A 23,785-nucleotide genomic window follows, 5' to 3' on the forward strand; every position below is an offset into this window, starting at 1 on the left:
GCAGTCATAAAAGTATGCTTTATTTACTTTGAAGAACTACTAAAATAGTGATTTTGTCAGCATAGGCAGCAGCTCTATAGAGATAAGATGATGACTTGGAATGAAATAACAGTCAACAAATAAAACAAATATTTTATTAAAGTAATGTGAATAAATGATGGTTAGTTAATAAGTGATGAGCAGTAAAGTGCAGTCACTACCATGGAACTTTTATTAATTGTTTTATTCAGTGTTACAGCATTCAACCCACATAATGCATAGTGCATTTAATGTCTAAAAAAATAATCAATAAAAAACAGTTATTCTTTTTTATTATACAACAGGTGGGTCTAATCCTGAACGCTGATTGGTTAAAAACGCATTCCAGCCGGTGTCTATTCCACAAATTACCACCTGCTAAATCTATGACATTAAAATGCCTATTTACTCTGTTCCATCTGACTGCTCAATCCACTGTCTGCTCAATCCACTGTCTCATCAGCCCAGCCTGGCAATTTATAAACTTGATCTCCACTATAAAAAGCATCTAGACATTACCTCACATTTCTTTTAGACTAACATTTCGTTTTCAACAGTGGAGATTTGTATAAACCTTGCTGTCTGTCTCTCCGACATTTGCAAATTGTTTCTATATTCAAATTCGATCTCCAGCTATCCCATAGTAATGAACGTGTAGGGATGAGACAGACAGACAGGCAGGCAGCTTTTCTCAGCCAGTCATGAATCATGAATCAGCATAATTTTTATAGATATATACAAAGAACTATCAATAGAAAACAGGTAAAACGAAACAAAGTGCAGCTAGTTTGCTATCTTTCCAGCTTCAGTTTGAAGTGATTGGGTTAGCTGTGTTGTTGGCTAGCTCCTCTGAACAAGTGTCCTGACAAGAGAGCACATTTTCTATGCCAGGTGAAGTCGTGCATCATTAGCTCATTGTTATGGATGTATCCAAATAAATGTCACTAGAAAACAGCTTAAACAAACGCAAATGCAGCTACTTTGCTGTTATTCTGGCTTTTTGACCTGACCGTAAGTTAGCCGTAGTTGGCTAGCTAGCAAGCAAGGGATAAGAACATTGCCAGCCAGTATGGCAATGGAACATTTAGAACGAATGACTGGGTTGTGTCCATAGATGCAGAACAAAAAGACAATGACTGGGTCGCGTCTCTGGCAACCGAACCGATATAACGAACGGCCAGCCGGTTTGGGTAGCAACCCTAGATTTGTGTAGGGACTATATTTTGTGGAAGGATGAAATAGTATGAATAAATTCTTCAAAATAAAGTTTTTTTATGAAAACATGTAAATCATTATTTGAATATGTTGGTAACCCGTTGTATAAAAGTGATAATGCCCTCGAAGCTAGTGTTAGGAGACCAACACCCGTGCTGATACACAGCGGCTTCTCCGCATTATCACTTAAACAACCGAACTGACATCAAAAAGCACAAGTCACTCAGCACTAATAAGTAAACACATGCCATGCTGGGAGTAGCACAGGGTCAAGGACACATTAGGTGGCACCTGAGATATTGATGCCAACAACCCTGGCATCCTTTGGTTAGCTAAAGTTGGTCTATGCCATTCAGTTGTAAAGTAGTCATCTGCCATAGCCTGTGTCTGCATATCACTACTCAGTCATGGCATACAATTTTAAGAACCATGGGAAAGAAATGGCGGCTGGGTTGATAATATATCAGGCATATACAGTATATTGACAGGTTTGACACGCACACAAATTCAGAATACTGACGAGAGCCCTGCTTACATTGTGTCCTTTAAACAAATTTAGCTCTTAACCTTTCAGAGCCAACTATGCACTGTAGCTCGACCAAGTCAAGGCAACTCAATCCCACATCTCGTGACATTTCTGCGCACGCACCCCCAGCACAACGCAAAAACATACGTCAACAGTTTGGGGTGTGACGGATAGACAACATGACCAATGAAAACTCTTACCAATTAACTATTGTCCAATCATAGCGCTAGTTACAGAAGGCCCGTCCCCGAGAGAGGCGAGCAATTCTGGTGATGTAGCTTTCACGCCCTGCAACTGAGAAGCAGAGAAGAGATCATCGCAGTGAATATGGCGAAGGGGAGCCGGGGACTGAGGAGAGCGGTAGAATGTATAAAACAATTGCCGGTCACAGTCAGCCGAGAAAACCCTACAAGGAATGGCTTGAGGTAACTGTTGTTCAAGTTTAATGTACAATTGTAAAACATTAACTTGTAAGCTTGCATTAGCAAAGCTACAATTAGCGAGTAGTTTTTCTCGATGCATTCTAGCTAGTTTGTTTGATTTGTCTCAGCTGCTTTGTGTCAAGCCGGTCAATCTGCCGGTAAAACCATTTTCTGTCTCATTCGCTAACTTTAGCAGACTGCTAACCTGTTACTTAGCTAGCTAAGTTATCAGACGTTACCTAAAAGTACATGTTTAGTTAGCTAACTGGCCTGCTGGATTGCTTAACAGCTAGCTAACTAAAATGGTAATGAACCCAACCACGTCTTTTCCCCGCCTGAATGTGACCGACAGGTGTTCGTTCTTGGAAGTCATTGGTGTGCAGTGGAGGTTTGCTAAAGTTTGTAGAAGTTGTAATGACTGTTATGGAATGTTGCCTTTTGGAAGAGTAGTTGGCTACTGTAGTGTGCTACTACATCAGTTGTATCAGTCAATGGCAGTCTGGCTGAAATACACTGCTCAAAAAAATAAAGGGAACACTTAAACAACACAATGTAACTCCAAGTCAATCACACTTCTGTGAAATCAAACTGTCCACTTAGGAAGCAACACTGATTGACAATACATTTCACATGCTGTTGTGCAAATGGAATAGACAACAGGTGGAAATTATAGGCAATTAGCAAGACACCCCCAATAAAGAAGTGGTTCTGCAGGTGGTGACCACAAGCCACTTCTCAGTTCCTATGCTTCCTGGCTGATGTTTTGGTCACTTTTGAATGCTGGCGGTGCTTTCACTCTAGTGGTAGCATGAGACGGAGTCTACAACCCACACAAGTGGTTCAGGTTGTGCGGCTCATCCAGGATGGCACATCAATGCGAGCTGTGGCAAGAAGGTTTGCAGTGTCTGTCAGCGTAGTGTCCAGAGCATGGAGGCGCTACCAGGAGACAGGCCAGTACATCAGGAGACGTGGAGGAGGCCGTAGGAGGGCAACAACCCAGCAGCAGGACCGCTACCTCCCCCTTAGTGCAAGGAGGAGCAGGAGGAGCACTGCCAGAGCCCTGCAAAATGACCTCCAGCAGGCCACAAATGTGCATGTGTCTGCTCAAACGGTCAGAAACAGACTCCATGAGGGTGGTATGAGGGCCCGACGTCCACAGGTGGGGGTTGTGCTTACAGCCCAACACCGTGCAGGACGTTTGGCATTTGCCAGAGAACACCAAGATTGGCAAATTCGCCACTGGCACCCTGTGCTCTTCACAGATGAAAACAGGTTCACACTGAGCACATGTGACAGAGTCTGGAGACGCCGTGGAGAACGTTCTGCTGCCTGCAACATCCTCCAGCATGACCGGTTTGGCGGTGGGTCAGTCATGGTGTGGGGTGGCATTTCTTTGGGGGGCCGCACAGCCCTCCATGTGCTCGCCAGACGTAGCCTGACTGCCATTAGGTACCGAGATGAGATCCTCAGACCCCTTGTGAGACCATATGCTGGTGCGGTTGGCCCTGGGTTCCTCCTAATGCAAGACAATGCTAGACCTCATGTGGCTGGAGTGTGTCAGCAGTTCCTGCAAGAGGAAGGCATTGATGCTATGGACTGGCCCGCCCGTTCCCCAGACCTGAATCCAATTGAGCACATCTGGGACATCATGTCTCGCTCCATCCACCAACGCCACGTTGCACCACAGACTGTCCAGGAGTTGGCGGATGCTTTAGTCCAGGCCTGGGAGGAGATCCCTCAGGAGACCATCCGCCACCTCATCAGGAGCATGCCCAGGCGTTGTAGGGAGGTCATACAGGCACGTGGAGGCCACACACACTACTGAGCCTCATTTTTGACTGGTTTTAAGGACATTACATCAAAGTTGGATCAGCCTGTAGTGTGATTTTCCACTTTAATTTTGAGGGTGACTCCAAATCCAGACCTCCATGGGTTGATACATTTGATTTCCATTGATAATTTTTGTGTGATTTTGTTGTCAGCACATTCAACTATGTAAAGAAAAAAGTATTTAATAATATTATTTCATTCATTCAGATCTAGGATGTGTTGTTTAAGTGTTCCCTTTATTTTGAGCAGTGTAGTTAACATGCCAAAGACATCTGTCAAAGCAAAGGCATTCATCGAGTTAGCAAACTGTGACTGAAGTTATTAGAGAAGTCTGAACAACTTTTTCCATGTCTCCAGCTACCTGTGTTACGCAATCTGTCTTTGCATATTTATCTGGGGCTTAAAGGGCCATGCTCTCACTAGCTGACTAAACTCAACTCCATGGTGAAGGAAGTTTCTGATGAACTCCATCAACTGAGTTGAGCAGAGACCAGGCGTTGTGGAATTCAGCTCCAACTACATCGTTTCGCTCAATACTTTAAAAATAAATAAATTAAGAAACTTATCTCATACCTATGTTTGTCCTCTGTAGTTGTGTGCCCTTGTTTGCTGAAATCTGAACCTTTTTTAATAAAACGTTCATCAACCCCCCCCACACACAAAAAATAATAATAATTGGTGTAGTTACCCTTTAATTAAATTGAGCGCCTAGCAAGATGCTTGTTTGGCTTGCTGTGGGCAGGCTACAATGTACAGTGTAGGCTACATGTGATGGCAGAGTTTGTAAAACATGCCCTGTGATTGATACAAATCATCATGATAATTCTGCCAGGTAGGCCTACTTTGCAGTCAAGCTTTAATTGAGAAGGTTTTTTTTGGGAAAGTTTTAGACATTTTTATTCAAACGGTGCATGATGACCAAGGGTGAAAGTCAGTGGCGTGTATTCATGGATGCCAATGGAAGCCAGGCTTCCCTGAAATTGACCAATTAAATTTTTTTGTAATTTGTGTCTGTTTCATACATTCAGCCACTTGAAGGAAATTTATCTCACTGGAGAAAGCAGCCGCACAAACAAAACAGCTGTAGGGTATCTGTCTGATGCTCTCTGGTCAAAAAGAGTATGATATTGTTGCTGCCCGTAGCATTGAATGCCAGGGAAGCCAGTGAGCATTTGGCCTCCCTTGATAAACATGAGAAGAGAAACCTGCACACTGCTCTTGCTAGTATCACTGTTCTTTATTAAGCTTTACGTATCGGCTTCCAGGCCTTCGTCAGAGCAAAGGCCTCGAGGCCGATATGTAAGGCTTAATAAAGAACAGTAATACTAGCAAGAGCAGCGTGCAGGTTTCTCTTTTCTCTCATCTTATTCAATTGTTACCATAGCTCAAATGTGCGATGCCTTTTGAATTTTGCCTCCCTTGATACATTTTTTTATGATAGCCAATCAGCACTGAGCTAAGCTGAAAGAGCTCAACTGTGAATGGTCCTGGCGCACAAAGTGTCAAGGGAAGACAGTTTGGATTTGGCTTCAGACCAATCACATCAGAAGCAAAACGTCATTGACAGAAGTTGAATTGTTGCATCTCGTTGTCCTCCGGTGGCTAGCTAAAATCGGCCCTTTCCTAAATTAGCCATGGATGGAGATGGGGTTTGGGCTTGTGGTTTTACTTAATTCTCCGGCCAATGGTTAATGGTGACTCTAATCCAACCATAAATTCATACATTGTGCCTCTGGCCTGAGAGGATGGAAGTTCAACATGTAGCTAGATGGAGTATGCTAATGTTAACTAGCTGGATTGGTGCATGTTGCCCATGAAAGGAAGTTAGGCTAGCGAGCAAACATTTTAGCCAGGTAGCCTAGGACAACAAACTAAAAGTGTGTACTGTATGACAGTCACAGACCGTTTAGGCAACATGAAAGAGGATGGCATCGGCATTTCTCTACAAGTAGGGTAAGTCTACTTGGCACACAAATCCGTACCATGGACAGTCACATCATATTTGGCTTGCATTGATTGGATTAAAATGTTTTTGCTATCTTTTAGTTATTACTGTATTAGACTAAGCACAGGTGATTTAGATGTTGAAATGGTGCTGGAATAGTGGCGGCAGCTCCTGTTTTCTTTGCTACTTGCGGTAACTCTCCGTGGTATCAAAATCAATAGTTGTTTAGTAGTCCGAAAATGTCGGCAACATTACCTTCCTTGACCATGCTGTAGGTCATGTAACTGTTTGTTACTTCACTGGACATATGTTGTGCTCTGTTTTTTAAAATTATATGAAACAAATGTGTGGTTGAATTTATTCTGCCACTGTCTTATTGTCTTGGCCTTAGGCCTATATATCATGGTGCATTCGGAAAGTATTTAGACCCCTTGACTTTTTCCACATTTTGTTAAGTTACAGCCTTATTCTAAAATATATTACATTTGTTATTTCCTCATTAATCTACACACAATACCCTATAATGACAAAGCAAAAACAGGTTCTTAGAAATGTTGGCAAATGTATTAACTGAAATATCACATTTACATAAGTATTCAGACCATTTACTCAGTACTTTGTTGAAGCACCTTTGGCAGCGATTACAGCCTTGAGTCTTCTTGGGTATGATGCTACAAGCTTGGCACACATTTATTTGGGAAGTTTCTTCCATTCTTCTCTGCAGATCCTCTCAAGCTCTGTCAGGTTGGATGGGGATCGTCGCTGCACAGCTATTTTCAGATCTCTCCAGAGGTGTTCGATCGGGTTCAAGTCCTGGCTCTGGCTGGGCCACTCAAGGACATTCAGAGACTTGTCCCGAAGCCACTCGTGCTTTGTCTTGGCTGTGTGCTTAGGGTTGTTGTCCTGTTGGAAGGTGAACATTCTCCCCGGTCTCAGGTCCTGAGCGCTCTGGAGCCCATTTTTATTAATTGTAAAGCAGTCTTATGGCTTGGGGGTAGAAGCTGTTGATCCTTTTGGAACTAGTCCTGGCGCTCCGGTACCGCTTGCCGTGTGGTAGCAGAGAGAACATTCTATGACTAGGGTGACTGGAGTATTTGACTATTTCTTGGGCCTTCCTCTCACACCACCTAGTATAAAGGTCCTGGATGGCAGGAAGCTTGGCCCCAGTGATGTACTGGGCCGTACACACTACCCTCTGTAGCGCCTTATGGTCGGATGCCGAGCAGTTGCCATACCAGGCGGTGATGCAACCAGAGGATATTCTCGATGGTGCAGCTGTATAACTTTTTGAGGCTCTGAGGACCCATGCCAAATCTTTTCTGTCTCCTGAGGGGGGGAAAAGGTGAAGAGGGCACGACAACACGACTGTGTGTTTGGACCGTGATAGTTTGTTGGTGATGTGGACACCAAGGAACTTGAAGCTCTCGACCCGCTCCACTACAGCCCCGTCAATGTTAATGTTGCCTTTTCGTCCCTCCTTTTTCTGTAGTCCACGATCAGCTCCTTTGTCTTGCTCACATTGAGGGAGAGGTTGTTGTCCTGGCACCACACTGCCAGGTCTCTGACCTCCTCCCTATAGGCTGTCTCGTCGTTGTCGGTGATCAGGCCTACCACTTAATGATGGTGTTGGAGTTGTGCTTGGCCACGCAGTCGTGGGTGAACAGGGAGTACAGGAGGGGAATAAGCACGCAGCCATGAGGGGCCCCAATGTTGAGGATCAGCGTGGCAGATGTGTTGTTGCCTACCCTTACCACCTGGTGGCGTCCCGTTAAGGAAGTCCAGGATCCAGTTGCAGCGGGAGGGGTTTAGTCTCAGGTCCCTTAGCTGAGTGATGAGCTTTGTGGGCACTATGGTGTTGAATGCTGAGCTGTTGTCAATGAACAGCATTCTCACATAGGTGTTCCTTTTGTTCAGGTGGAAAAGGGCAGTGTTGCGTGCGATTGAGATTGCGTCATCTGTTGGGGCGGTATGCGAATTTGAGTGGGTCTAGGGTTTCCGGGATTATGGTGTTGATGTGAGTCATGACCTGCCTTTCAAAGCACTTCATGGCTACAGATGTGAGTGCTACGGGGTGGTAGTCATTTTGGCAGGTTACCTTCGCTTTCTTGGGCACAGGGACTATGGTGGTCTGCTTTAAACATGTAGGTATTACAGACTCGGTCAGGGAGAGGTTGAAAATGTCAGTGAAGACACTTGCCAGTTGGTCCATGCGTGCTCAGAGTACACGTCCTGGTAATCCGTCTGGCTGATAAAGATGCCACCTCTACAGACAATATCTAACTGTGCATTCTCTCAAGATGCTGAAAGAAATCATATTTCTCCACTCCTGTTCCTGAGTCTAAATCTTGCCTACATTTAGTGTATAAGTTTACTGCAAGAAATACTGCAGGAGTTAATATTAAGGCTATGTGAGAGGTTATAGACATAGTCAGTGTCCAGATTTCAGTTTCCATTTACCCATCTAAAGTGTAGGCTACAGTTCCCTTGACGTGCCAAAGGCCTATTTGAAGTCCCCGTCTTGTAACTGTCGAATTTGTATAGCGCCTCATAATCACACACAACACTGCTATCATCCTCTTTTACCACTTCACCAAATCTTTCCCAAACATTACTTTTCTGTCCCTCCCTTCTCTTTATTTTCAACTCTCCATTTGCAGCTTTTCTCTTTATGAATTAAACTCCAACATTGTCCTTTTTACGTCTGTGGATTGACATAACTTTTTCTGCCTGTTTGCAAAAGCATTTGGTGATTGGCGCGTGGGCTATTTGGTGCGTGTAGTTGGTGCTTAAGCCTAAACTTTAGGGCCAAATGCCAGATAGCCTATAGATATAAAATGCACAAGTGATACATTTATGGATTTTTAAAAAGGTATTGTTTTCTCTTTATTCAACCCACCTGCCACCCACCCGGTGTTCAGCCACACAATTTTTCATGACCCTTAACCCGCCCGCCCTGCAGGGACTGAGTCAACCCGCTCATCACATGTCCTCTGCTGTCCGAGCGTGTTATTGTTGGCCACTCATGTCTGCCTTGGTAAAAAATTTGGTGGTGTTGTCGAACCGCATTGCATTTTAGAGTGTAGGCTATACCACCCGTTTTCAAGTCCATTCGCTAATTTTTCATGCCTCTGACCTGCGGTAACAATAAATAATGGCGTAATAGCCTACAGTTTTCTTGACATTTAGTTTTAATTGTGATAGGCTCATGAATACCTGGTTTGCATACCCATTGCTGTTTTTGAATGAATGAATGAATAAATAAATAAATAAAATGCTCATTGTGAACCAAAAACTGTGACCAGCCACTTTTTATTTTTTCACTGGCACCCTAGTGACCAATTTACAATTTGGTGTCGCACTGCCAAGTCAAAGGGTCGCAAATGCAAGTGTTTTGGTCGCAGTTTTGAGCAATGACAAGTATGTATTTAAATAAAGGCAAGCAACTATAGAGGGCAAACATACAGTTGAAGTCGGAAGTTTACATACTCCAACCTAAGTGTCATTTAAAACTCATTTTTCAACCACTCCACAAATGTATTCTTAACAAACTATAGTTTAGGCAAGTCGGTTAGGACATCTACTTTGTGCATGACACAAGTAATTTTTCCAACAATTGTTTACAGACAGATTATTTCACTTATAATTCACTGTATCACAATTCCAGTGGGTCAGAAGTTTACATACACTAAGTTGACTGTGCCTTTTAAACATCTTGGAAAATTCCAGAAAATGTCATGGCTTTAGAAGCTTCTGATAGACTAATTGACATCATTTGAGTCAATTGGAGGTGTACCTGTGGATGTATTTCAAGGCCTAGCTTCAAACTCAGTGCCTCTTTGCTTGACATAATGGGAAAATCAAAAGAAATCAGCCAACATCTCATAAAAGTAATTGTAGACCTCCACAAGTCTGGTTCATCCTTGGGAGCAATTTCCAAACGCCTGAAGGTACCACGTTCATCTGTACAAACAACAGTACGCAAGTATAAACACCATGGGACCATGCAGCCGTCATACCGCTCAGGAAGGAGACGCGTTCTGTCTCCTAGAGATGAGCGTACTTTGGTGCAAAAAGTGCAAATCAATCCCAGAACAACAGCAAAGGACCTTGTGAAGATGCTGGAAGAAACGGGTACAAAAGTATCTATATCCACAGTAAAACAAGTCCTGTATCGACAACCTGAAAGGCCGCTCAGCAAGGAAGAAGCCATTGCTCCAAAACTGCCATTTAAAAAAGCCAGACTACGGTTTGCAACTGCACATGGGGACAAAGATCGTACTTTTTGGAGAAATGTCCTCTGGTCTGATGAAACAAAAATAGAACTGTTTGACCATTGTTATGTTTGGAGGAAAAAGGGGGATGCTTGCAAGAACACCATCCCAACCGTGAAGCACGGGGGTGGCAGCATCATGCTGTGTGGGTGCATTGCTGCAGGAGGGACTGGTGCACTTCACAAAATAGATGGCAACATGAGGAAGGAAAATGATGTGGATATATTGAAGCAACATCTCAAGACATCAGTCAGGAAGTTAAAGCTTGGTCGCAAATGGGTCTTCCAAATGGACAATGACCCCAAGCATACTTCCAAAGTTGTGGCAAAATGGCTTAAGGACAACAAAGTCAAGGTATTGGAGTGGCCATCACAAAGCCCTGACTTCAATTCTATAGAACATTTGTGGGCAGAACTGAAAAAGCGTGTGTGAGCAAGGAGGCCTACAAACCTGACTCAGTTACACCAGCTCTGTCAGGAGGAATGGGCCAAAATTCACCCAACTTATTGTGGGAGCTTGTGGAAGGCTACCCAAAACGTTTGACCCAAGTTAAACAATTTAAAGGCAATGCTACCAAATACTAATTGAGTGCATGTAAACTTCTGACCCATTGGGAATGTGATGAAACAAATAAAATATGAAATAAACCATTTTCTACTATTCTGACATTTCACATTCTTAAAATAAAGTGGTGATCCTAACTGACCTAAGACAGGGCATTTTTACTAGGATTAAATGTCAGGAATTGTGAAAAACTGAGTTTAATTGTATTTGGCTAAGGTGTATGTAAAGGTACAAGGTAAGTGTTTCAAGTATTGACCTTGGACCAATCGAAGTAGTCGGCGCTGAATGCCACAAAGCTTGGTCTCTACTCAACTCAGGTGGAGTTAATCAGAAACTTCCTTCACAATGGAGATGAGTTTAGTCAGCTAGGATCTCGCATGCATGGGCCAGGTGTTAGGTCACTGGCCCTTAAGTACTGTCTAAGGGGATGAAACCAAAATCGTAGTTGCTCTCTATGCCAGGAGGATCTTTAGGAAGGTGCTAAATTGTTTACAATTGCACTGGGGCTTAGGAGTTCCCATTTGAAATACACACACACACACACACACACACACACACACACACACACACAGGTTTGCAGTATGTTGCCTGAAAGAAACAATTGGGCAATGTTTATTAATATGGTTCCCTTTCAAACAACCCAATTTTAACCACATTCTTGTTGGCATTTGCCTTTTTATATTGCCATTGCTTGCTGCAACTGAGCAAGAGACATTAGACTTTGACCCTGTTGCAATTGTTGTCATAGTAACCTGACACTGCTTTCATTTCACATTCACAACAGTAAGTTAGCTGCTCACCATACTTTGCTCCAGTTGAACTCCATGTCATATGTTCTGGATAGCTAGCTATTGTTACCAACAAACCAAAACATTTGTCTCTACTCTAGAAAGTTGCTTTTAGTTGCCTGGCTTGCTAGATTGACTTCTCCTAAATACGTTTTTAAACGGATGGGTTTTTTGGAGCAGGTAACATTGCTATTTGGAACCAAAAGTTGTGTTGATATGGGACCGAATGCGGTTGGACCATCAAATAATTGGCATACCCATTACTCTTACAGAATTTCCAAGTGGGCGAGGATATTGGAAATGTTATCAGCCTACTGGATGACAACTATGTTTTTAACCTTTTCCTACATAACAGGTACAGCAGATACCCTTATTGTATGGGACACTTTCAAACGTCTTTAGAGGCCATGTGATTCAATACTCAACTTTAAAAGAAAATGTAGGTCAAGAGTGCATATTAACGAAGGAAATGGAGGAACTAACAGTACAGATGGCAATAAAAAAAACTACCTTAGAGGCACAGAATAAGTTTGAGGAAAACAAAACTGTAGGAACTTATTCCAGTGTAATACGTTATAAATAATAAGCAAACTGGATGGAATAAGGGGATAAATTCACTTTTTTTCTTCAACACAGAAATGCTACCAAAAAGAATGTACATAAACTTGTTACAAATGACGGAGTCACCATAATTCAAATGATAATTTAGTGAAAGAGGAAGCAAAGTACTTATATTTACAGTACATTTTAGTCATTTAGCAGACGCTCTTATCCAGAGCGACTTACAGTTAGTGAATAATTTTTTTAACTTTTTTTTTTTTATACTGGCCCCCCGTGGGAATCAAACCCACAACCCTGGCGTTGCAAACGCCATATCAACTGAGCTACATCCCTGCCGGCCATTCCCTCCCATACCCTGGACGACGCTGGGCCAATTGTGCGCCGCCCATGAGTCTCCCGGTCGCAGCCGGCCGCGACAGAGCCTGGATTCGAACCAGGATCTCTAGTGGCACAGTTAGCACTGCGATGCAGTGCCTTAGACCACTGCGCCACTCAGGAGTACTTCAAGCATATGTTTGCATTTCAGTCTCCTCCATCTCCAGTAACTGAAGTTAAGTCTCTACCCATCCTTACAATTATGTGAATGCCAAATTACAGAGGAGGAACTTCTTGATGCAATTAAAGCCTTTAAATCCAGGACATTTACATTTACATTTTAGTCATTTAGCAGACGCTCTTATCCAGAGCGACTTACAGGAGCAATTAGGGTTAAGTGCCTTGCTCAAGGGCACATTTACGTCATTTAGCAGACGCTCTTATCCAGAGCGACTCACAAATTGGTGCATTCACCCTATAGCCAGTGGGATAACCACTTTACAATTTTGGGGGGGGTAGAAGGATTACTTTATCCTATCCCAGGTGTTCCTTAAAGAGGTGGGGTTTCAAATGTCTCCGGAAGGTGGTGAGTGACTCCGCTGTCCTGGCGTCGTGAGGGAGCTTGTTCCACCATTGGGGTGCCAGAGCAGCGAACAGTTTTGACTGGGCTGAGCGGGAACTATGCTTCCGCAGAGGAAGGGGAGCCAGCAGGCCAGAGGTGGATGAACGCAATGCCCTCGTTTGGGTGTAGGGACTGATCAGAGCCCGAAGGTACAGAGGTGCCGTTCCCCTCACTGCTCCATAGGCAAGCACCATGGTCTTGTAACGGATGCGAGCTTCAACTGGAAGCCAGTGGAGTGTGCGGAGGAGGGGGGTGACGTGAGAGAATTTGGGAAGGTTGAACACCAGACGGGCTGCGGCATTCTGGATGAGTTGTAGGGGTTTAATGGCACAGGCAGGGAGGCCAGCCAACAGCGAGTTGCAGTAATCCAGACGGGAGATGACAAGTGCCTGGATTAGGACCTGTGCCGCTTCCTGTGTAAGGCAGGGTCGTACTCTCCGAATGTTGTAGAGCATGAACCTGCAGGAGCGGGTCACCGCCTTGATGTTAGCGGAGAACGACAGGGTGTTGTCCAGGGTCACGCCAAGGCTCTTCGCACTCTGGGAGGAGGACACAACTGAGTTGTCAACCGTGATGGCGAGATCATGGAACGGGCAGTCCTTCCCCGGGAGGAAGAGCAGCTCCGTCTTGCCAGGGTTCAGCTTGAGGTGGTGATCCGTCATCCATACTGATATGTCTGCCAGACATGCAGAGATGCGATTCGCCACCTGGTTATCAGAAGGAGGACAACTGCATGGCTGGATGGCATACCAGTTGAAGTATATCAAACCTTTTTTTGATTTGCTCAGAGGTCAGTTTTTATTAGCATGTTCTTACCACTGCTATAAAAATGGTTTCACTATTACTGAAACAGGACCCAGGTGGTAAATATACTGAACAAAAATATAAAGTGTTGTTCCCATGTTTTCATGAGCTGAAATAAAAAAAAATCCCAGAAATGTTCCATATGCACAAAAAGCTTATTTCTCAAAGTTTGTGCACATTTGTTTGCATCCCTGTTAGTGAGCATTTCTCCTTTGCCAAGATAATCCATCCACCTGACAGGTGTGGCATATCAAGAAGCTGATTAAACAGCATGATCAGTATACAGGTGCACCTTCTGCTGGGGACAATAAAAGGCCACTTTAAAATATGCAGTTCTGTCACGCAACACAATGTCACAGATGTCTCAAGTTTTGAGGGGGCCTGTAATTGGCATGCATACTGCAGGAATGTCCAACAGAGCTGTTGCCAGAGGATTGAATGTTCATTTCTCTAACATAAGCCGCCTCCAGCGTTGTTTTAGAGAATTTGGTAGTACATCCAACCAGCCTTACAGCCGCAGACCACGTGTAACCGCCAGCCCAGGACCTCCACATCCGGCTTCTTCACCTGTGGGATCGTCTGAGACCAGCCACCCACTTTGCACAACCAAAGAATTTCTGCACAAAATGTCAGAATCCATCTCTGGAAGCTCATCTGCGTGCTCATCGTCCTCACCAGGGTCTTGACCTGACTGCAGTTCGCGTCATAACCGAATTCAGTGGGCAAATGCTCACCTTCGATGGCCACTGGCACGCTGGAGAAGTGTGCTCTTCACGGATTAATCCTGATTTACATTTTAGTCATTTAGCAGACGCTCTTATCCAGAGCGACTTTTTGTATTTTTTCATACTGGCCCCCCCGTGGGAAACGAACCCACATCCCTGCATGCCAAACCCTCCCCTACCTCGGACAACGCTGGACCAATTGTGCGCCGCCCATGGGTCTCCCGGTCGCGGCCGGCTGCGACAGAGCCTGGACTCGAACCAGGATCTCTAGTGGCACAGCAGCACTGCGATGCAGTGCCTTAGACCACTGCGCCACTCGGGAGTAGGTTTCAAACGTACCGGGCAGATGGTATGGTGTCGTGAGGGCGAGAGGTTTGCTGATGTCAACGTTGTGTACAGATTGCCCCATGGTGGGGTTATGGTATGGGCAGGCATAAGCTATGGACAACTAACACAATTGCATTTTATCTATGGCAATTTGAATGCACAGAGATACCGTGACGAGATCCTGAGGACCATTGTTGTGCCATTCATCCGCCGCCATCACCTCATGTTTCAGCATAATGCACTGCCCCATGTCTCAAGGATCTGTGCACAATTCCTGGAAGCTGAAAATGTCCCAGTTCTTCCATGGCCTGCATACTCGCCAGACAATGTCACCCATTGAGCATGTTTGGGATGCTCTTGATCGACGTGTGTGACAGCGTGTTCCAGTTCCCGTGTTTCTGATCCATGCCCCTAGCCGTATTGTAATAATAAAAAAAAAAAAGGTATCTGTGACCAACTGACGCATATCTGTATTCCCAGTCATGTGAAAACCATAGATTAGGGCCTAATGAATTTATTTCAATTGACTGATTTCCATATGAACTGTAACTCTGTAAAATCTTTAAAATTATTGCATGTTGCGTTTTATGTTTGTTTTAATGTATATTCATTTTAGTCTCCATTTCAGCACCAATTGGTACATACCAAAAAAAAAAACGTGGATCTTGTGAACAATAGTAGGCTATACCCATGTCTATTGCCTGCACTAATATGCACTAACCATGAAACTGTGATGACACAGCCAAGTATTGCACAATGCTTCGGGTTCAAACTGTTACGGCTTGGTTGCTGTTCCATAACGATTTAATGTCTTTATTTTTTATTAACAACTGTTACTAATGATCCTCAGCAACAACCACATGGCCGTGACAGCGTTTACAGAGGAAGCAAATGAAGGTAAACGAAACAATGTAATCAATTGGAGTGATAATGTAGGCTATCCCAACGAAAGGGAACTAACTGACTAAATTGTCAGTTGAATATGTGTTACTAGGCCTACTGAGGATCAACACTGATGGTGGCTAATATTTAACATAATAGAAATGGAGAAAGTCGGGGTAGCCTATAATTAAGACATTCGAGAGTGCCCTTCCCTGCAAGTTAAAAGGCCGTACAATTTTAAATTCTGCATAATGGCACAGCATTTCATAAACTGTGGTGAAAGTTTATGTATGCCATATATTGTCTCCAGCAATTATAATGTAAAATATATCTAAAACAAGTGTAATATTTAAAATTCCCTTATCAAAACAGATTACTCATTTACCTAGCTCTTATCAAGTTGTAAATTACAGTGCATGGAGTTTGGCATTATTTATATCGGGGGTGGGGAAATAAAGAAAATGCTTTGTCCACTTGGAACTGTTAGGTTCGCTAGACCTTATTCATGGTTTCCTCTTGCGTGAAGGTGTTGGAATTATTAGGGAATCAAGTAAAGGTCCGAATACGGCGTGTCTGTAGACACACCGCCGCCGCACCTTCATTTATTCAATCTCCACCCAAAACGAATAGCAGGTGAATAGCACGCTATACTCATGCTTAAGTTCAAGGTCAGAATACGCGTAGAGAGAAGTGCATGAAAGGGAATTGAGTTCCATTTATGGGCACTTAACTCTAGCCGGAATTGGGCCCTAGGTGCTCTCATTCTGACGGTGTCTTGAAGTTCATTGAACCCACAACTTTGGAATTCCTCACTCTATGCGGTGACATAATACCCGGCCCAGTGGTGATAATAAGTGTGTAGTCCAATCAGACCCTCTCCCCAATGCCAGCTTCCAGGGGCATTGTGTCCCCATGTGGCAGCCACCAGCCAGGTACAGCAGTGGCTAAACTGCTGAGACCTGGCAGATGGCCACCACTAGTAAGTTCTCCACTGACGTGCTTCTCTCTTTCTCCCCCCCCAGCCAGAATGAATGCAGAGCATTCAGCTATTGTGGTGAGGAACTAACAGGGGCTTTCACCAGGATCCCACCGGTTCCAACTATTCAGCCAGTTGGGATTTACAGTATTTAATTTCAGTTGTCCACTTTTTATGTGGATCTTTCTATAAATAAGGGGGCCAATGTGTGACATCAGGGTCAACATTTCAAAATGGTTTGATATACATTTAAATATGATTTTCTTGCAGCTTCACATGTGTAGTTACAGGAATAAAAGTATAGGTAGGCACAATGAGACAATAACTCCACCTAGCAAAAACAAAACATCTACATGTCATTACAAATGTCACAAGAAACATGGACACCATGTTTCTTTGTCATGCCTAGTTGCCAGGTCTTTTTGTGCTTTAGTCAACTTCTCTATCATTTATAGCCATGCTAAACATTCCTGTAGAATGAAAAAGAAACTGAACGTTCGCCACAAGTCTGAGGTCCTGAGTGCTCTGGAGCAGGTTTTCATTAAGGATCTCTCTCTACTTTGCTCCGTTCATCTTTCCCTTGATCCTGACTAGTCTCCCAGTCCCTGCCGCTGAAAAACATCCCCACAGCATAATGCTGCCACCACCATGTTTCACCGTAGGGATGGTATTGGCCAGGTGATGAGTGGTGCCTGGTTTCCTCCAGATGTAACGCTTGGCATTCAGTCCAAAGAGTTCAATCTTGGTTTCATCAGACCAGAGCATCTTGTTTATCATGGTCTGAGAGTCCTTTTAGGTGCCTTTTGGCAAACTCCAAGCGCGCTGACGTGCCTTTTTTACTGAGGAGTGGCTTCCGTCTGGCCACTCTACCATAAAGGCCTGATTGGTGGAGTGCTGCAGAGATGGTTGTACTTCTGGAAGGTTCTCCCATCACCACAGAGGAAATCTGGAGCTCTGTCAGAGTGACTATCGTGTTCTTGGTCACCTCCCAGACCAAGGCCCTTCTCCCCCAATTGCTCAGTTTGGCTGGGCGGCCAGCACTAGGAAAGGTCTCGGAGGTTCTAAACTTCTTCCATTTAAGAATGATGGAGGCCACTGTGTTCTTGGGGACCTTCAATGCTGCAGAAATGTTTTGGTACCCTTCCCCAGATCTGTGCCTCAACACAATCCTGTCTCGGAGCTCTACGGACAATTCCTTCGACCTCATGGCTTCATTTTTGCTCTGACATGCATGGTCAACTGTGGGCCCTTTATATAGACAAGTGTGTGCCTTTCCAAATTCATCTTGATAAAGCTACTCTCTGTTAAAAGCATTTGATTTTGCAATCCATACATTACTTTGGATACATGTGCCATAGGGAGATAAATGTTTCAAGGTTACAGTGCACTTCCGAGCTCTCCATACAAAGAGTCCGACGGCAAGATCCAGGAATTTTACAGGATTCAATTAAATGTGTAATTCAATTGCTTAGTATATGACATAACGACAAACAGCAGTGTCATAGATGTAAGGGGAGGTAGTTGTCACACGATTTTTGCCGAATCTGTGAAGACTCCCCAAGCATGAGAAAGGGTTTAAACATTAGGTTTTGATTCAACTCATGAATTATAGTGAATGTCTATGTTCCTCATTTGTCTTAATGTATGTGGGGGGGAAATGCTAATTTATTAATGACTTTGTAACCACTCCAAACAGTTGTCCACTACAATAAATGCTCACTGGTACCCTAGTTTATAGAAAGACCCATGTGTATTGGTGTCTGTGCATATTGCCTTTTTGTTGGAATTAAACCACTGTCTGAATAGTCCTAATTGTGCGTTGATAGGTTGCCCTGTTGCACACCAGCTCTGACAGAGATTCCCTCGGGCAAAGATGTTTCAACCACATTAGTATGGAGTGAGCAAGCAGGCTATGGGTGTCATTGGGGCAGCAGCAGTTGCAGGTGTGCTCACCAACCACAATTCGGTATTCTCACTCACTGCTCACTGACCCTGAACTGAGAATGTGACAGACCTGGAGGACCCTGTCTGTCTTTCTTTTTCTCTGTAGCTGACAAGCCTTTCATTAGGCTAGTCACATAGCATGCTTTCTAATGTCAGGAATGTTGAATTGGAAAAGTCCAAGGGCAAGCAAGAGGTACATGACATTGTAATGAACAGAGTTTTCTAATTAAACTATGTGATGAAGCACAAGACATGCTGACAATTTGACTCGTCATAGCTACTCCATTGGAATGCCAGTTGTTGGACCCGCATGTGTAGGCTGCAGCTTCCCAGCCTACAAGATTGTGTTCTAGTTTAACAGAGCAGAATTCCTCATGTATTGCCATGCAATGTAGTGGTTGACTTTGCATTAGTGTATACTCAATATACTCTGACAAACCAAAGTCTGGCATGTGATTACCATTACACATCGGTTGATCTGAAACACTGGAAGGTAGTTTTGTTTTGGAGAAGCATAGAGCTCACTCTGATATTTATGGTGTAAACGCCAGCAGTGTGAACATGAGCTCTGAGACCTTTTGAGGCTCTGATGAACCATTGGCCACTTACATTGTCAGCCACTTGCATTGTACATTGATCTTGGCATTGATTCAGCTTTGATCAAACTTTAAAAGCACACCCTGCAAGCTCCGACACCTAGCAGCAGTAAAGAGTGCTAGGCCCTTATGTTTTGCTCTGACTCACACACCTCTCGCTCCTTGTTTTGTAACAGATATCTCTCCTCATGTGGGATCCTAATGACGCGGATGCCGCCCCTTCTGGGGACCATGCCCAGGCCCAGAGTCATCGTGGCCCCCACCCGCTCCTTCTTCAACCTGGCTGACACATTCAACAAGAGGAAGGAGTACTCTGAGAGACGCATCATGGGGTCAGTCACTGTGCCGCCTCCTTTGAAATCAGACCGGCCTAGGTTCAAATACTATTTGAAAGATTTCAAATAATTTGAACATCTGCTTTAGCCTGCTTGGCGGTCGTGGTTTGCACTTTTGGGCGTTTTTTATTCGTTCCATTGCAACAGGCAAGTTTAATGAAGCACAGAAAGTATTTTAATCCAAGTCTGCCTCCTAGAAATGTATAGATAATCTGGTTTCTCTATGTACGTCTGTCGTGCTCCTGCCAATGACGCTATTGCGTATCAAGTGACAGTCATAATCACTAGGAAATGTTACCCTATTAATAGCGACACTGTGTGCCGGACTAGTTGCCAGGCTGTTATGTAATGCAGGGACAGCAATGGTCTGACTGGCTGAGTTAGTCCCTGGGACATTTAAGACATTTAAAAGACTGTTGGGTTATATGGGACTCTGTCCCCCTTGTCAGTCAACCTCGCATTCTCCTTGACAATCTGTCTAACTGGTCACAGCTTGTGGAATAATCAGCATGTCACGACGTCCTCCGAGGCTGCCTCCTCTCCTTGTTCGGGCAGGCTTCGGCGTTCGTCGTCACCGGCCTTCTAGCCACTGCCGCTCCTCATCTCATCATTCCATTTGTTTTGTCTTGTTTATTACACACACCTGGTTCATATCCCCTCATCAGTACCTGTATAAGTGTTCCCTCTGCCCCCTTATCTTTGTGTGTGATTGTTTATTGTGGAGGAGAGAAGCTCGGTGGAACTCCATGTATTTTGTATCGCCGGGAATATTCCCTGTGTGCCTTGTATTTTCCAGTGTGCCTGTTTTGCGCACTGGAGTGTTTTTATGCATTACTGTGTAACTGTGGTTCAGAATAAATCCTGTTATTCTGTGATTTACCCTCCTGCGCCTGACTCCTTCAAAATCACCTCATCACACAGCAGGTGACTTGTGTTAATGTCATTCCAGTCATGCACTGAAACGGGTATTGAAATTCCAGTTTTAATCAGAGGTGAATCTCAAACGTTCTTGAGGAGGAACGTCCGATCTTTTCCTCTGTGCTTCGAGAAGGAGATATGGAGGAATTACTTATGAGATTCACCCATGAAATTAGATGTTGACCCAGGCCACCACCTCTCTGTCAGGTACTCTGTTGACCCAGCCCTCCTCTCTCTGTTAGGTACTCTATGTTGGAGATGTATGAAGTGGTAGCTGGGGTGGAGAACTACCTTCACTTCGTTCCCTGGTGTAAGAAGTCTGACGTGGTGTTCCGGCGCTCAGGGTTCTGCAAGGCCAAGCTGACCGTTGGCTTCCCCCCCGTAGTGGAGAACTACACCTCGCTGGTCACCACAGTGCGCCCCCACCTGGTAAAGGTAAGATACTGTAGTAGCCGCTGCTATCTCTCACCACTACTGTATCCGCAGGGTACCTGGCTAGTATAAGATAAGCAGCTGTGATATAGATGGATACTGTGTGTGCTCCAGGTTGTTTTAATTGCAGTTGTGTTGCTCAGATGTCAAATTCTGGAGAAGTGTTTCAACATCTCCGGAACCACATAAATATTATATAGCAGTCCTATGAGATTCTTAGTACGCCTGTAATAAAGACGACCTGGAACGCAGCCACTGGTAATATCAGCAGTGTCCCAGTCTGACTGGCTGTGTTGACCCCCAGGCTGCCTGTTCAGACGGTAAGCTCTTCAACCACCTGGAGACTGTGTGGTGCTTCAGCCCTGGCCTCCCTGGCTACCCTCGCACCTGCACCGTCGACTTCTCTGTAAGTACCTCAACACACTGTCAGTTTGTCTGTGTCCGTGTATGAGTCTGTCTGCGAATGAGGTAGCTAGCTTGCCATGTATCTCAGACAGACAGAAAATGTGGCAGTTTGTACTTGTGCACGTGACATGAAAAGCTTAACTATATCTCTGGCACATTTTCCGTATCATCTCATATCACTTTCTCACCCGAACTCTCTCTCCAGATCTCCTTTGAGTTCCGCTCTCTGCTGCACTCCCAGCTGGCCACGGTGTTCTTTGATGAGGTGGTGAAGCAGAACGTGTCAGCTTTTGAGAGGCGGGCCGGTAAACTGTATGGAGCCCAGACCATGATCCCCCAAGAGCTCATGTTTCACGAGGTCCACCACACGTAGTGCCCCAACGCGTCTTCTCTTCACACACACACACACACACACACACACACACACACACACACACACACACACACACACACACACACACACACACACACACACAGCCATGGCATGAAGAGAGGGAGGGGGATGAGAGAGCGTGGGAGGGATAAAGAGAGGGAGGGGGAGGAGAGAAGAGGTTATGTGCCTGAACACGGCAGTGCCTTATCATAACACGACCAATGATTTTATTCCCAACTGCCTGCAGCTGGATTCTGTCCTGAACATTATCCCCCTCCCTAGCCCAAATAATCCCCTTCTGTCCCCTACCCCTCTCCCAAACATACATCACTCCTCCTCCTATGCCACCATGGTCCCCTCCTGGCGCCCCTTCTCCCCAAAGAAACCAGCAGCACCTCTGGCTGGGAGTAGATACACCCCAGAGCTTTGTGCTGGCCCCATGGGGTGGGCTTAGGACATGGCTCATAATGCCCCTCTTATGATAACTCTTCTACTAAGGCCAAAATAAAAGTCAGTTGATAGTGAAAGGCTGTGTGTAAGGTACTGTGGTAGGGAGATCAGGGGAAAGGGTGTGGGGTTATCATGTCCTGATCAGGCCAAGATGTTGTGAAGGCCCATCCAAGCTATCTGCATTGTTATTGCAACAAACCTATCACATAACATACAGTAACCTAATGCTAGGTTGTCATGTGGATAAGATAGAGGATATCAAAGGATCAGGGTGAATTTTTTTTTTAAAGAAAAGCTGGTTTGTCACTGTCCTTTTGAATGAAGTGTGGGGACAATGTAAGCACTTGAAGATCGTTGTTTCCTAAAGGAATGTAACAACACTGCAGAGCAGGGGTATATTCATTACGCCGATTCTGTTGCAAAATGTTTCGTGAACTGAACAAAACTGGGAGGGACCAACCTGAGTTTGTCCAACCGTTGCAAAAACGTTTTGCAACTGTTTGGGCCAATGATTACACTCCAGATGTATATGCACTGCCATGCCTACCTACACACACCTGTTCAAGAGGTGCTGTGTTAAAACAATATCACTGGGGGCATTTCTGCTGACCCCCCCCCATATAGATCCTTGCTCTCTAACCACCATGGGAGCAATGTTTTGTAGCAGAGTCTAGTTCTTAAAGTCTGCAATATCATAACGCATTTAAATGCAGCTAATTTTTCGCTAGCAATATTTTAAAAGGGGCCCAGATGGGTTAGGCAGGTGATGGGGTCATCAACTCTGTCCTAATTGGCACCCTATTCCTTACATTGTGCACTACTTTTGAACAGAACCCTGCGGGTCCTGGTCAAAAGTAGTGCACTATATATATAATGGGGAATAGGGTGCAGTTTTGGATGCTGCCTCTGTCTGCCAGTCAGAATGCTTGCTATCACAGGGAGTCATCTTAACACCCTAGAACCTTTTCACCCAGTGGCTTTTTGACATGGTCCTAGTGGCATCTTTATATTTTATTTTATATCATTATGCATTATACTCATATAAAGATATTTATTAAGATGAATGTGAGAACACATGTAGATATTGTTTTAAGACCACGGATGAGAAGAGTGCACACTGAACTTGCTGACAGAACTATGATTTTTTTGGATTGGATTTTATAGTGCAAATGGAGGTGTTTCAATGTGTCAAATGGGTGAAGATGTATCGACTGCATGGTTTAGAAACTATTTTTATATAAAAATTGAACTGAGCCAAGTCTGGGTGTTTTCTGTGTGTTAGAGTTAATGGGCACGCTCCAGTGGATTAAATCTGTGATGCATTGTGGGTACATTTGTAAGTCGCTCTGGATAAGAGCGTCTGCTAAATGACGTAAATGTAAATTGTGATTGACGACTGATCTACAAATACTGTGAAGTTATTAATTATGTAAGGTTTCAAGTTGCGTCAATTCAAATCTGGTATAGGAACAAAAAGAGGTCAATACACGTCTTCTAAGAGACTAGTATTTTAATTAATGCAAACACTTGAATGGTAAATA

At 44.3% G+C, this 23,785-nt stretch overlaps 1 protein-coding gene across 1 annotated transcript; it reads left to right on the plus strand.

Moving 5' to 3' along the window:
- The first annotated feature begins 2,060 nt into the window (after window positions 1-2,060).
- LOC121537049 (coenzyme Q-binding protein COQ10 homolog B, mitochondrial-like) lies at window positions 2,061-21,884 on the plus strand. Its single transcript, XM_041844794.1, has 5 exons — window positions 2,061-2,184; window positions 19,508-19,663; window positions 20,827-21,019; window positions 21,321-21,422; window positions 21,627-21,884. The coding sequence occupies exons 1-5, from the start codon at window positions 2,087-2,089 to the stop codon at window positions 21,792-21,794; spliced, it is 717 nt and encodes a 238-aa protein (XP_041700728.1). The 5' UTR covers window positions 2,061-2,086; the 3' UTR covers window positions 21,795-21,884.
- The last annotated feature ends 1,901 nt before the right edge of the window (window positions 21,885-23,785 follow it).

Source organism: Coregonus clupeaformis, chromosome 23 (assembly GCF_020615455.1).
Source record: "Coregonus clupeaformis isolate EN_2021a chromosome 23, ASM2061545v1, whole genome shotgun sequence".
Classification (NCBI taxonomy): domain Eukaryota; kingdom Metazoa; phylum Chordata; class Actinopteri; order Salmoniformes; family Salmonidae; genus Coregonus; species Coregonus clupeaformis.

Bases quoted from the DNA above. Each gene is read 5' to 3' on its own strand.
- LOC121537049 (XM_041844794.1), top strand. From the start codon at position 2,087: ATGGCGAAGGGGAGCCGGGGACTGAGGAGAGCGGTAGAATGTATAAAA. The intron at 21,020-21,320 runs GTAAGATACTGT...GTTGACCCCCAG, and splicing joins TGCGCCCCCACCTGGTAAAG to GCTGCCTGTTCAGACGGTAA. The intron at 21,423-21,626 runs GTAAGTACCTCA...CTCTCTCTCCAG, and splicing joins CCTGCACCGTCGACTTCTCT to ATCTCCTTTGAGTTCCGCTC.